The 14251-nt window shown below is 43.8% G+C and overlaps 1 protein-coding gene across 1 annotated transcript; it reads right to left on the bottom strand.

Moving 5' to 3' along the window:
• Nucleotides 1-1141: 1141 nt before the first annotated feature.
• Nucleotides 1142-4355, bottom strand: LOC115475860 (zinc finger and BTB domain-containing protein 26-like). Its single transcript, XM_030211909.1, has one exon. It carries the CDS (start codon nt 3800-3802, stop codon nt 2588-2590), a length of 1215 nt encoding a protein of 404 aa, XP_030067769.1. The 5' UTR covers nt 3803-4355; the 3' UTR covers nt 1142-2587.
• Between the last annotated feature and the right edge of the window lie 9896 nt (nt 4356-14251).

Below are 14251 nucleotides of genomic sequence, written 5' to 3'. Positions count from 1 at the left end.
GTTGTCAATTTCTAGTCTAGTCTTAAAGGGAGGGGATACTTTGCTCATATTCTTAGCTTATCCTTCAGACCCCCCCTCCTCCCCAGGCTTTATGATTCTCTGTGAGAGCTGCTACCTCCCTCAATAGCCCTGGTAGAGTTGAAGGCAGGTGGCAGGAGGTTGAGAACTCACAGTGCTAGGAGCAAAGTCAGGATAGTAGAGTCCCTCCTCCCATTCTCTAGAATGCTGAGGACACCTCCATCAATAGGTAGAGAGAAGGGTGCTTGAAGAAAACGTTGAAGCCTCAATATAGCTCTAAGTAGATTCCAATCAGCAACCATAGCAATCCTACTAAAACAGACCCCTATGTACCTTCCTCTTCTACTTCTTGGGCCTTGTCTGTGGGCCAAGCATGGCTCACATTGCCCTGAGCTTTCCAAGAGCTTGTTACCTAGCAAGCTTTTATACCTCAAGGCTTCTTCCCTGCATGAAGCAATAAAAGAGACCCCACCCAAAGTAACAAGCAATGTGTGGGAGTGATAAAATTACTAAGTAGGTTTACCATATTTGTGCTAAGGAAAAAGAGGACACATGCCCCGCCCCCCGGTCACACCCTGCCCTGCCCCCAGTCACACCCCACCCGCCCCCTGTCACCCCACCTCCTTTACCTTACTGTGGTGCCCTGGTGGTCTAATGAACTCTTCAGGGCAGGAAAAAGCCCCCTCTTTCCTGCCCAGCCCAGAACATCTGCAGAATGTCTTTCTCCCGACACCAATTCAAAATGGCTGCCGAGAGTTCAGACAGAGACCGCCGCTTGAACTCTCAGCAGCCATTTTGAATCGGCGCTGGGAGAAAGACAGTCTGCAGATGCGCAGGGCAGGAAAGAAGGGGCCCTTTCCTGACCCGAAGAGGTCACTAGACCATCAGGGCACCACACTAAGGTAAAAGAGGGGAGGATAGGACATCCTGAGGTCCGCCTGCCCGTTCATCTGCAAATCCAAACGGGCAGGGCTGGGAAAATCTACCTAAATACCCAGCCGTGTCCTCAAAATGAGGACATGTCTGGGTAAAACCGGACATATGGTAAACCTAACTATGAGGAAACAGAAACTTCCAAAGGAATCTCAGAAACACAACTCTCAAAACATAAAGGAACACCATTCCTAGTGAGATAAAAAGGACTACCAACTATCTAATATTTCACAAATTTCTCAAGGCATTCCTTTTTAATAAATTTCTGCATTGTTAGACAATTGAACTAAACAGCAAATGTTATATCTATTTGTTTGCTAATTTCAAAATTGCACTGTTAATGTCTTCTTCATACTTATAAAAAACATATTGTATGCATTTCTAGTCATAATTATTGTAAGCCACATAGAGCTGAATAATTAACATTCGGATTATGTGGGATAAGCACCAATAAATAAATAAATAAAGGAAGCCATGTAAAGTCAAATGTGTGGAAGGGGAGATAAGATGGAATTTCAGTGTACTGGGACAGAACTGTGTGTGAGGAAGAATGTAGAGTCATGAGAAAGAGCTACAGGGGAAGTTCAGGCCCACAGTTTCTGAAACAAACTGCAGTGAACAAGCTGTGCCTGTTTGTGGAGGAAGAACAATTGTTCAGGATGGCAAAGGGATTAACAGACCTCACCAAGCCCAGAGCAAACAGAACACTGCTAACAAGCCTATAGAGATTTCTCTGATGGATGAGGCAAAATTCAAACAACCCTGATGCCACCACAAACCAACTACCCACCAGCAGCTGTAGGGGTAGAGGCTCTTGGCTCTACACACAATTACAAACCACAGAATGCTCTGCACCACCCCTGACCCTGCCAGTAAGTATTCAACACGACCTCATCAGCAATTACAGAGGTGATAAGTACTCTGTGTTGCTTGTGTCCTTATCAGGTACAGTGCTCTACACCATCGCTACCCTAGGAGCATATGCAGACACCACCCACACCACTATCTCAGAGGGGTGCACTCTGCAACCCCCCTTTCCCCCAATCCCTAGTTGCTGTCAGGTAACGCATGCTCTGGACCACATACAGTGATGCAATAGTTGATTCTATAGCACCCACCCCTTTTCCTACCAGCAAGCACTGTACTCCCTCCCCTCCAACCAGCTACTGGCTGACCACAACCTGGATTAAAGTAGTACTTAACATGGGGACGTTTGTTTAGGTACAGATGGGAGCAGGGTCTTGCACCATCTCATTCCTCAAATGATCATTGCCAATGAAAGCCACAAAAAGAAATATTTGGCATTTGGAGCTTGGCTAGTTCATCTTTTCCTTTTCCCACAGTAGGATGAGTGACTAAGTACACAGTGAGAGCTACAACACCCTGAGATATCTGAAGCCTAAAGAGATCTCCATAATGACATGGTGAGAGTTCACTAGAACTTACATTAATCTCTAATGTCCTTTTTGACAAGGTTCACACCCTGCCAGGTCAGTAGAAGGCCATGGTAATCTCACGTTTACAATCCATACTACGGTGCTTTACCTGGAACTCACAGTGACTGGTTCATGGTTAATGTATAAGCTGTGATGGACCACTAAAAACCTCCTGTTAGTATCCATTATGTAGCAAGCAACTAGAAACCCACAGTGACCTCAATCTCATTGCTATTGTCCACACTGCTCTTGCCGTGGAGCTCCTTCAAGTGGCGCCGCAGGCCTGGCTTATGGGTGAAGTGCACGTCACAGTAATTGCACTTGTGGGGCTTAATGCCATTGTGGAGGTTAAGGTGATCCTGCAATGTAGCATTTTGTGTGAAGGACTTGTGGCACAAAGAACACTGGAAAGGCTTGTAGCCTGTGTGCACACGGCTGTGGCGGGTCAGGTTGCTCTTCTGAGTAAAAACCTTGCCACAATTCAGGCAGAGAAAAAGCTTGTGTTCTCTCACATGGCTCACAAAAGCACCTAGGTGCTGGAAGACACTCTCACATCGTGGGCAATGGTAGGAGCACTCCAGCTCTGGCTCACTCCTGGAGGATCCTGATTGTACATAGACCCTACGCATCATCTCCATACCATGCCGGCGCCGAATTAGGAAGTTCTGGTGCAGTGAAGAGGTTTGGTTAGAGTCAAAGCCCTGAATGTGGTGCTCTCCTGCTGCACTGCTCACTCTAGAGTCAATGACTTCTTCCTCCTCCTCCTCATAGTAGCTTTGCAGGTAGCTCCTGGTGATCTCCACAGCAGAGTTAATGAGTGACAAGGAGATCCTGGGTGAGGAACTAGGGACCACTGGGACATCCTCGACTGCAAACTCCAGCTTGCAAGTGGGCTCTGAGTCCATCTCATGGTCTGAAATGTCAGTCATTGTCTGACCATCCTCACAGTCTTGGGTCTCTTCCTCAGACAAGGTGAGGCCTTGCTGCATCATGGACATATTATCTTCCTTACACTCCTTAGTTTTAGGTGCCAGATAACGGGAGATTGCTTGGGTGCACAGCTCCACAACGTGGCCCATCCGCAGGAAGCTGGCAGCTGCAAGGTAACTAACCAACTCTTGTACAGGCACCTCCAAGGCTCCTGTGTAACAAGACAGCAACAACTGTTGCCCCACCCCAGGACTCTGGGAAACAGAGACCTCCAGTTCCCGTGAGCCATCTAATAGGAACTGGTCCCGAAGGAAGGGGGAGCAGGCTGCAAAAACCACACGGTGCCCAAGAACAGCTACACCATCAATTTGCACGGTCACATCACAGAAGCGCTCCTGCTGCCGCAACTGCTGCATTTCCCGCATCACTGAATTACTGAAGCTTGGGAACCGAAAATGTAAAATGTCAGAGGGAAGTGGGGGCATCCTTGCAAAACCTCCTGGAAAGAAAAACAAATGTGTTTATTCTTGTATATAGGGTGCAATACTAACATCTGGACTAAAGAGAAGAACCCCCTGTCCCCCAATAGTTCTGGAGCTTGTATTCTGTGCATCCCTGGCATCCACAACCATGTTCTACACTTCTCATCTCTGGCTATTACAGTCTCCTGGTGGTGTTTTCTTTGCTCAGATTACTGGGGGCCCCTTTGTTTTGTACTCTCCAGATATTTCCAGGGCCTCTGTGCTGTGTACGAACCCAGTTTCCGGGTATTCATTCGGCCTCTAATGTTCTGTTTCCCAAAGTCTACAAATATGTCTGCGGTCTCGATTTCAAATACCAAGTCACACCCGTTAGGATGTAACATACGCATTCAAGGAGCCCGTACCCCGCACCTGTCGGGCAATTCTTCCCCTCTCCTCTCCGTCCCCGGTCAAACATCGCTTCCTCATTTTCAAACTCCTCCCGCGTCCTATATTCAAACTCGTCTTTAAAAGCCGCCGGTAGCGGCAGCAGCAATTCACACAAATTGCAAGCAGCGGCCCCAAAGCGGCTCCTCCCCCTTCTGACGCAATTTCCTGTTTCCGGAGACGGCAGGGAAATGGGCGAGGGGAGGAGACTTCGCCGGCGGCGACCTGTTCAAAGACAAGTTTTGCATGTAGGACAAGGGAGGAGGGGTGATGGGTGGCCGCCTGTACTTCTTTCTTCCTCCGCTTTGCCTTGACGGGCAGAGATACAGCGGGGACGGGTGAAATTTCGGCCCCTGCGCGAGTCTCTACTAATCCAAAATAACTTGCTTGAAGCGGATTGTACCTTAAAATGAAATAGAGCGCTAGGTTTTCAAAGCAGAAGCGTCAGTCCCAAGTGTGCGACACAGTTCCCGGATAGGCTGTGGACTCGGAGCAATATATTTGTAATAAATAAATAATTACAAAAAACAAACACACACACACAATTGGAGATCAAGAAAATATGACAAAAGGCCCAGACACCGAGCACTCGCTTGAGTAAAAAGAATTGCTATAGTACTTGCACATTACACACTTATGAACGCCAGACAGAACCCCCCACACACACATACCACACACACCCACCTTTTAAAATTGTTTTTAGTGTTTTATCTTGAAATTAAACATTTCAGTACAAAAACTTAGTTACATAATAACTGCAATAACAGAGCTACTGTGGTTATGCATTAACCATAAATTAAGAAACCTGTGAAGAAAAGAGTCCAGTGTATTCCATTTTTTAAATTCTGGCTGGTAAATCGCTTTGATGAAATTCAAGAGCTTGTTTCTTCTTCTTTACATTTGTACCCTGTGCTTTCCCACTCATTGCAGGCTCAATGCGGCTTACATGGGGCAATGGAGGGTTAAGTGACTTGCCCAGAGTCACAAGGAGCTGCCTGTGCCTGAAGTGGGAATCGAATTCAGTTCCTCAGCAGGGCCGCCGAGAGACTGGGCCGGGCCAGGCCCGGGACAAGGCCACCCCCCCCCCCCCGAGGTCGCCACCGCTCCCCCACCACCCGTCCCCCCTCCGCGCACCAGCGGGCCCCTGCATTGAAATCACAGTGCCTTTCACCTCCATGTGAAGGCACTGCAGGCAGCAGCAGATTGCCTCCCTCCTTCCCTCCCTGTGTCCTGCCCTCATCTGACATAACTTCCGTGAGGGCGGGACACAGAGAGGGAAGGAAGCCCGAAGGGAGGCGATCTGCTGCTGCCTGCAGCGCTTTCACACGGAGGTGAGAGGCGCTGTGATTTCAATGCAGGGGGCCCGGCCTGGTACCAGACGGTTGACGACGGACAGGGCCGGTCTTAGCAACTGCAGGGAGCCGTGCAGACCAGTTCTCAGAGCCCACCCACCCCTCCCCAGTATACCCAAAATGACAGAAACCAAATTAGCATACAGATTCTGCATGCAGCACAATACCAGAAAAACAGAACATTGCTATACATTGCAAAATAAGACAGCAGATATAAATTCTCAAATTGGACATATTCCAAACACTAAAATGAAAATAAAATGATTTTTCTACCTTTGTTGTCTTGTGACTGTATTTCAGATCATGTTGGTCCCAGTCTCTGATTCTGTTGCTCTCTATCTGCTCCCTTAACTCCACTTCCAGGGTTTCCTTTCCATTTATTTCTTTACTTTCTTCCTTTCTTGCCCTACATCCATAGGTAAAAGCTGGGTCCTCCGCGGACTTGACTGGAAGAGGTAGCTATAGAGTGGATCCAGCTTTTGCCTATTTTCTCCAGCCATGTGCAGTTTTTCTCCTCTTTTCCCTTTCCCTCATCTCCGTCAGGATGCATCTCCTTCCTCTCTCTTCCCTCTCCTCCATCCATGTCCAGCATTTATTCTCTCTCTCCTCCCCTCCTTCCATGTTCATCTCATGTCCTCTCTTCCCTCCCCTGCATCCATATCCAGTATTTCAACTCTCCCCTCTCCTCCATCCATATCCAGAATTTCTCCTCTCCCCTCCATCCATGTGCATCTCCTTCCTGTCTTCCCTCACTTCCATGTCCAGCATTTCTCCTACCCTCCCCTCCATCCATCGCAACTCTCCTCACTCCCCTGCCCTCCCTACTCATCCCCAGTGATTCTCCTTTGCTCCCTGTCCTCCCTCCCTTCCCCTCCATGTCCAGTGACTTGCCCCAACTTACCCCCCTTTTCACCCCCCTCCCCCGAGTTTCAGTTCCCAGCCCCAGCTATGCCCTCAGGTTTCCAGCACATAAGTGTCATAAATAAGTAAATAACGATGCTGATAAAAACTCTAAGTGTTGAGCACCTGATTCTCATAAATGATGTCTGTTTTAGTGACCCTTTACCAGGAGAAAAAAAAAAATGCACGAATACAACACGTGCTAGGGAGTCCCTATAAACAGCCCCTCCAAATGACAAATTACTACCAAAAGTTATTCCGTTATTATACTTCCCCTATGTACATTACTATGCTGCACAAGCCGGCACATTTGAAAATATAAGTGAGAATAAATAAAAATGCTACCCACAAATGAAGAGAACGAGGGACAGCCCTTCCTTCCTTCCAGGCCAGCCGCCCTGCATTTAAAAAGTTGCAGTGGCGGCGAAAATGCAGGCTCGCCTCTTCTTTAAGCCCTTCCCCTTCTCTCTCAGCGTGCACTGTGCCGCCTTCGCGGAAACCGGAAATTGCATCAGTGCACGCTGAAAGAGAAGGGGAAGGGCTTAAAGAAGAGGCGAGCTTGCGTGTTCACCGCCGCAACTTTTTAAATACAGGGTGGCTGGGAAAAATGAAGCTGAGAGGCGAGCGTCGCAACGAGGAAGGGAGTGCCAGGAAGCGCCGCAGGGCCCCAGGAAGTGCGAGGTCCTGATGACGGAGGGTGGGGTGGGACTCCGGCGCTGGGCCCCCCTGGAGGCCCGGGCCCAGGGAAATTTGTCCCCCCTGTCCCCCCCTCTCGGCGGCCCTGTTCCTCAGGACCAAAGTCCACCACCCTAACCACTCCACCTTTTATAGACAAGAGTACAATGCCACCAAATATAAATGTTAAGTTGAGTATTGTCTTTCCAATGAGAAATGATCAGTTTCAGAGCTATGGTGATTAAGAAGTAAAAAAGTAGGACACTCATAAATTAGACTATTGCAACTTGCTTCTCACAGGTCTCCCACTTCCATATCTCTCTCCTCTTCAATCTGTTCAAAATTCTGCTGCACAACTTATATTCCGCCAGTGTCGCTATGCTCATATTAGCCCTCTCCTCAAGTCACTTCATTGGCTCCCTCTCCATTTCCGCATACAGTTCAAACTCCTCATTGACTTACAAGTGTATTCACTCTGCAGCTCCTCAGTACCTCTCCACTCTTATCTCTCCCTACACTCCTCCCCGGGAACTCCGTTCACTGGATAAATCTCTCTTATCTGCACCCTACTCCATCGCTAATTCCAGACTCCGTTCCTTTTATCTTCCTGCAACTTATGCCTGGAATAGACTTGTTGAGCTGGTACGTCAAGCTCCATTTCTGGCCGTCTTCAAATGTAGGCTAAAGGCCCACCTTTGTGATGCTGCTTTTAACTCCTAAACCTTACTCACTTGTCTAGTACCCGTATTTTATCGCTCACACCTTAGCTATTCCTTTATCTCTTATTTGTCCTGTTTGTCCTAATTTAATTGTAAGCTCTGTCAAACAGGGACTGTTTCTTCATGTTCAAGTGTACAACGCTGCGTACGTCTTGTAGCACTATAGAAATGATAAGTAGCAGTAGTAAATGGTAAATTAAATGCATCAAAGTTCCTTTCTGCGATTTACATTAGCAACATAAGTCAGAGTTTGATGGATCAATTGCTTTACATTTACAAGGGGTCCATAAAGCTCTATGATACAGAAAAAAACATAGATTGAGTGATAGTAGCTGATAAAGCTATTAACGCTCGCATAACTTTCAAAATATGCACAATATTCACAGCATCATCTACAGACTTACACCAGATTAGTGGAGGAATGGCCTAGTGGTTAGGGTGGTGGACTTTGGTCCTGGGGAACTGAGGAACTGAGTTCAATTCCCAGCACAGGCAGCTCCTTGTGACTCTAGGCAAGTCACTTAACCCTCCATTGCCCGCCGCATTGAGCCTGCCATGAGTGGGAAAGCGTGGGGTACAAATGTAACAAAAATAAAATAAATTACATGACGGAACTTATCGATCTACCAATAAGAAACGAGATAAGAACAGCAAGAACCTACCTAACCCTTCACTACCCCAATTGCAGGTATAAAATACAAATCTTCACATGCTGCCAGCTCTCATTTATAGGCACACAACCTGAAACTCACAGAAAACTACCTACAATTCAGAAAAAAAAACTGAAAACACATTTTTTTTCAAGAAGTCTTTCCCCCCTGGATCTGCCTAATCCCACACCACCATACATCAAGTTCAGAAATGGAAAACAATAATATTAACCTCACTCACAAAATGCTAATATATCAACCTAAGCATTTATTGTACTTCTGTATTATGTACTAGACTTCTACAAATCTAAATTTTGTAACTGCCTTTTTATCAATATGTAAGCCACATCGAACCTGCCATATGGTGGGAAAATGTGGGATACAATAAATAAATAATGATGCTCTAGGACCCTTAGGAAACAAAGGAGAAAAAAGGGGGGTCCACTCCTTCCACAATAACGCAAGCAAAACAAACACAGGGTGGAAGAAAGCCAAGTCCAAGTGATCAGCCCAAACACAGAAGAGCTCTAAACAAAGTTTATTGGGACCCTACACGGTCCGTGTTTCGGCGGAAAAGCCTTCTTCAGGGGTCTAAAAACATACCTTTCATTTCTTATTATAAAATTAACTTTCCTTACCTGAATACCTAATCCATTCTGTCTCCTCTACCTTAACTATGTATTTCTCTTTTCTGGAACTGGTAATCACCATTACGGAACTATGTAAGCCACATTGAGCCTGCAAATAGGTGGGAAAATGTGGGATACAAATGCTACAAACAAATAAATAAAGTTTAAAATCAATATACAAATAAAAATAAATAAATATACAGCAATAAAAGCTACAAAAATTATACAGAAAATAGAATATGGAAATAAAACACACACAGAATAAAAAAAGCCACATATAAATATCAAAATACAAATATATATTTAAAATATAAAATATAATGGTGATATTAATGACACACAATTTTAATTTTAAAAAATATTGTATGCATGATAAACTGTCACAATTTAGATCTTATAGCAATGCATAAATTGCATATATATAGGCATAACTAAACACAATAGTATCATGATGGTTTTGTCAACTTGGGTAAGTTATTAAGGAAAGGAAGTTCTCCCTATTTGCATAATGATGTAATCATGACATGATTAAATATTAATGGCCAATTATATTTTAAGTGCGTATGGGTGGACATATAGAATTTGTGCCGTGATGTTGTGAGGGTAAAATGATATTGTGAAAATAACACAATAGACTGTAAAACTGAAAAGGGACATGGCGTCTGCGTGTCTCGAAAAGTAAAGTCCAAAACAACAAGGTAACATACCGATAGATGAGTCCTCTGCTAAACGTCAAAGCGACTTATTAGTTTCTGAATGGTATTGAGCTCCTAATGAAATGAATTGGTGGGAAGTGAGTTTACAGATATCATTATAATCTTACCGTAATTTACATAATTCTTGAAATGTATTTATTATGTGTAGCATATTGAGTTTCTAGTGATTTAATCTTCCCTTCTAAATTCACTAATTCCGCAGTTTTTTTCCTTATACCATCTGTGAAGCGTATTTGTCCTCTAATGTAAACTTTTAACGCATCCCACCAAGAAGTTAAAGAAGTGTCATCCTTTGAATTAAACTTGCAATATTCTTCTATACTTTTATTAATACAATCTGAAAATCCATCTAACAATTTTGAATTGAATCTCCATGATTGTGGTAATTTTTCAAAACCAGACAGAAATAAGGATAAGCGAATAGAATGGTCTGAAATTGTCATTGGAAGAATTTCAGTATTTACTACCTTAGGACCCTGTTTACTAAGGCATGTTAGCATTTTTAACGCGCCAACAATTAGCCCACACACTAAATATGTAGGCGCCTATAGAGATATTGTAGTTGCATATACAGTTAACACGCATACATGGTTAACGTGCATTAAAACTGCTAATGCTGCTATAACGTGGCTTAATAAACAGGGCCCTTAGAGACTAGGTCATCAGATATTTAAAAAAAATCAATTCTAGAGTGAGATCTATGAGGAATGGAATAAAAAGTATAATTTTTAGTAGAGGGATGAAGTAGCCTTCATATATCATGTAAATGAAGATCTTTCATCAGATGATGGAGAATGACTCTGCTTTTGAATGTGGGGGCTCCACAGGAAGATTTCCTGTCCAATAAAGGATTGATAGTTAGTTAAAATCACCTCCAATTATAACAGGAATATGAGAGAATTTTACCAAAGAATCAGCTAGAGATTTGAAAAGCAGGGGATTATCAGTATTAGGAGCATAAATACAACAAAAGAGTACATGGTAAGATCCCCATTTTGATTCCCTATAAGATCATCTGCCTTCATGATGTGAGTGAGAGGAGATATTTGTTATAGGTAAGGAAAAAAAAGAGCAGTACAATTTTTCTTCCCCAAGGCAGGAGAAAAAGCTCCCAATGTATATCTAGAATGTTTAAGAAGATGTATGGATTTGGAATCAAGATGTGTTTCTTGTAAAAATATGACATCAGGAGATAATTTGGAGATAAATATCCAGAATTTGCTTCTTTTAAATAGATTTAAACCCTTAATATTTAAAGAAATTATATTTAGTGGATTAGCCATCTATATTACCATATGAGACTAATAATTGAGACATGGTTGTTATTACATACATAGTAGCTTAATATGAAAGTGTCAATTGTATTTGCAAGCTCTACACTATCAATGATGATATATGAGACAAACGTAAGTACAAAATAGAGATAAACTAAAGTAATAAATGGGGACATGTTTCCACTAGTAAGAGAAATTTTTAACTTGAACAACTGTGAAACAAGTGTTTTAGTAAGCGCATTAACACATTATTTAATTTCTAAGGAGGAAAAAAGCCCAGAGAAGCACCTTCACTCCGCTAAAACTGTGCGGATAGAGGGCTGGGACTTCTTCATCATCGGCTAAAAATCTCCTTTCCAATTAATCCTGATAAATTATTAGACTTGTTCTTTGTTTGATTGACAAAAGCAATACATAAGTACAAACATAAATACATACGTATTGCCATACTGGGAAAGACCATCAAGCCCAGCATCCTGTTTCCAACAGTGGCCAATCCAGGTCACAAATACCTGGCAAGATCCCAAAAAGTACAAACCATTTTATACTGCTTATCCCCAAAATAGTGGATTTTACCCAAGTCCATTTAATAATGGTCTATGGACTTTTCCTTTAGGAAGCCGTCCAAACCTTTTTTAAACTCTGCTAAGCTAACCGCCTTTACCACATTCTCTGGCAACGAATTCCAGAGTTTAATTACATGTTGAGTGAAGAAAAGTTTCTCCGATTCGTTTTAAATTTACTACATTGTAGCTTCATCGCATGCCCCCTAGTCCTAGTATTTTTGGAAAGCGTGAACAGACGCTTCACATCTACCCATTCAACTCCACTCATTATTTTATAGCCCTCTTGTCACGTTTTCCAAACTGGAACTAGGTTTGTGAGCCCTTGGGCCACTGCCGAGGAGTGGCAGCAGCAAGCAAAACCACCCTACACCAGAGACATGGCAGAACTCTGACAAACAGTTAGGCTTCACCTGCACATGGCCACCTTTCACCAGGAGTTGAGCCCCTGGCTGCAGGGGGCCGGCAGGACTTATAGGACAGGGCAGGAACAGGATACCCACTAGGCAGAAGTGCACCAAGCACCAACATACCAGGGACCTTAGACGATGCAAAGGCAGAGAATTTCCAACTGACTAATAAGCCCCACAGCAGCTGAGGCTCAGTTGTAGCAATCACCAGGCAACTACGGGAGCTGTGCAGGGTCAACCAAGACAGACAAATCCGGCAGCCTGGAAGATCCGGACTGGACTGGGCTAAAGTCTGGAACGGGTGATAGTCCATAGCAGCCACCGGTTCTGGCCACCAGAGGGCGAGGTGAGCACAGACGTAACACCTCTATCATATTTCCCCTCAGCCGTCTTTTCTCCAAGCTGAAGAGCCCTAGCCACTTTAGCCTTTCCTCATAGGGAAGTCATCCCATCCCTGCTATCATATTCGTCGCCCTTCTCTGCACCTTTTCTAATTCCACTATCAGGCTCATTTTCAAAGCACTTAGCCTCCCAAAGTTCCATAGAAACCTATGGAACTTAGCCTCCCAAAGTGCTTTGACAATATGCCTCCAAATCTTTTTTGAGATGTGGACTAGAATTGAACACAATATTCGAGGTGCGGTCGCACCATGGAGTGATAGAAAGGCATTATAACATCCTCAGTTTTGTTTTCCATTCCTTTCCTAATAATACCTAACATTCTATTTGCTTTCTTAGCTGCAGCAGCATACCGAGCAGAAGGTTTCAACGTATCAACGACGACGACACCTAGATCCCTTTCTTGGTCCATGACTCCTAACGTGGAACCTTGCATGACGTAGCTATAATTCGGGTTCCTCTTTCCCACATGCATCACTTTGCAGTTGCTCACATTAAACGTCATCTGCCATTTAGACGCCCAGTCTCGTAAGGTCCTCTTGTAATTTTTCACAATTCTCCCGCCATTTAACAACTTTGAATAACTTTGTGTCATCAGCAAATTTAATTACCTCACTAGTTACTCCCATCTCTAGGTCATTTATAAATATGTTAAAACGCAGTGGTCCTAGCACAGACCCCTGGGGAACCCCACTAACTACCCTTCTCCATTGAGAATACTGACCATTTAACCCTACTCTCTGTTTTCTATCTTTTAACCAGTTTTTAATCCACAATAGAACACTAACTCCTATCTCATGACTGTCCAATTTTCCTCTGGAGTCTTTCATGAGGTACTTTGTCAAACGCCTTCTGAAAATCCAGATACACAATATCAACTGGCTCACCTTTATCCACGTTTGTTCACCCCTTCAAAGAAATATAGTAGATTGGTGAGGCAAGATTTCCCTTCACTAAAATCCATGCTGACTTTGTCTCATTAATCCATGCTTTTGAATATGCTCTGTAATTTTGTTCTTAAAATTACCATTTTGCCCGGCACCGACGTCAGACTCATCGGTCTATGATTTTCCGGATCTCCTCTGGAACCTTTTTAAAAAAATCGGTGTTACATTGGCCACCCTCCAATCTTCCGGTACCACGCTTGATTTTAAGGATAAATTACATATTTCTAACAGTAGCTCTGCAAGCTCATTTTTCAGTTCTATCAGTACTCTGGGATGAATACCATCCGGTCCAGGAGATTTGCTACTCTTCAGTTTGTAGAACTGCCCCATTATGTCGTCCAGGTTTACAGAGAATTCATTAAGTTTCTCCAACTCAGTTTCGAATACCATTTCCGGCACCGGTATCCCACCCAAATCTTCCTCAGTGAAGACCGAAGCAAAGAATTAATTTAATCTCTATGCTATGGGTTTGTCTTCCCTGATCACCCCTTGTATTCCTCGGTCATCTAGCTGTCCGATTCTTTTGCCGGCTTCCTGCTTGTAATATACCTAAAAAATTTTTACTGTATGTTTTTGCCTCCAATGCAATCTTTTTTTCGAAGCCCCTCTTAGCCTTCCTTATCAGCGCTTCGCATTTGCCTTGGCATTCCTTATGCTGTTTTTTTATTGTTTTCAGTCGGTTCCTTCTTCCATTTTCTGAAGGATTTTCTTTTAGCTCTTATAGTTTCCTTCACCTCACTTTTTAACCAAGCCGGCTGTCGTTTGGTCTTCCATCCTCCTTTTTTAATACGC

The sequence above is a fragment of the Microcaecilia unicolor genome, chromosome 8 (assembly GCF_901765095.1).
Source record: "Microcaecilia unicolor chromosome 8, aMicUni1.1, whole genome shotgun sequence".
NCBI lineage: Eukaryota > Metazoa > Chordata > Amphibia > Gymnophiona > Siphonopidae > Microcaecilia > Microcaecilia unicolor.
This window is presented reverse-complemented; position numbering and strand designations above follow the sequence as displayed.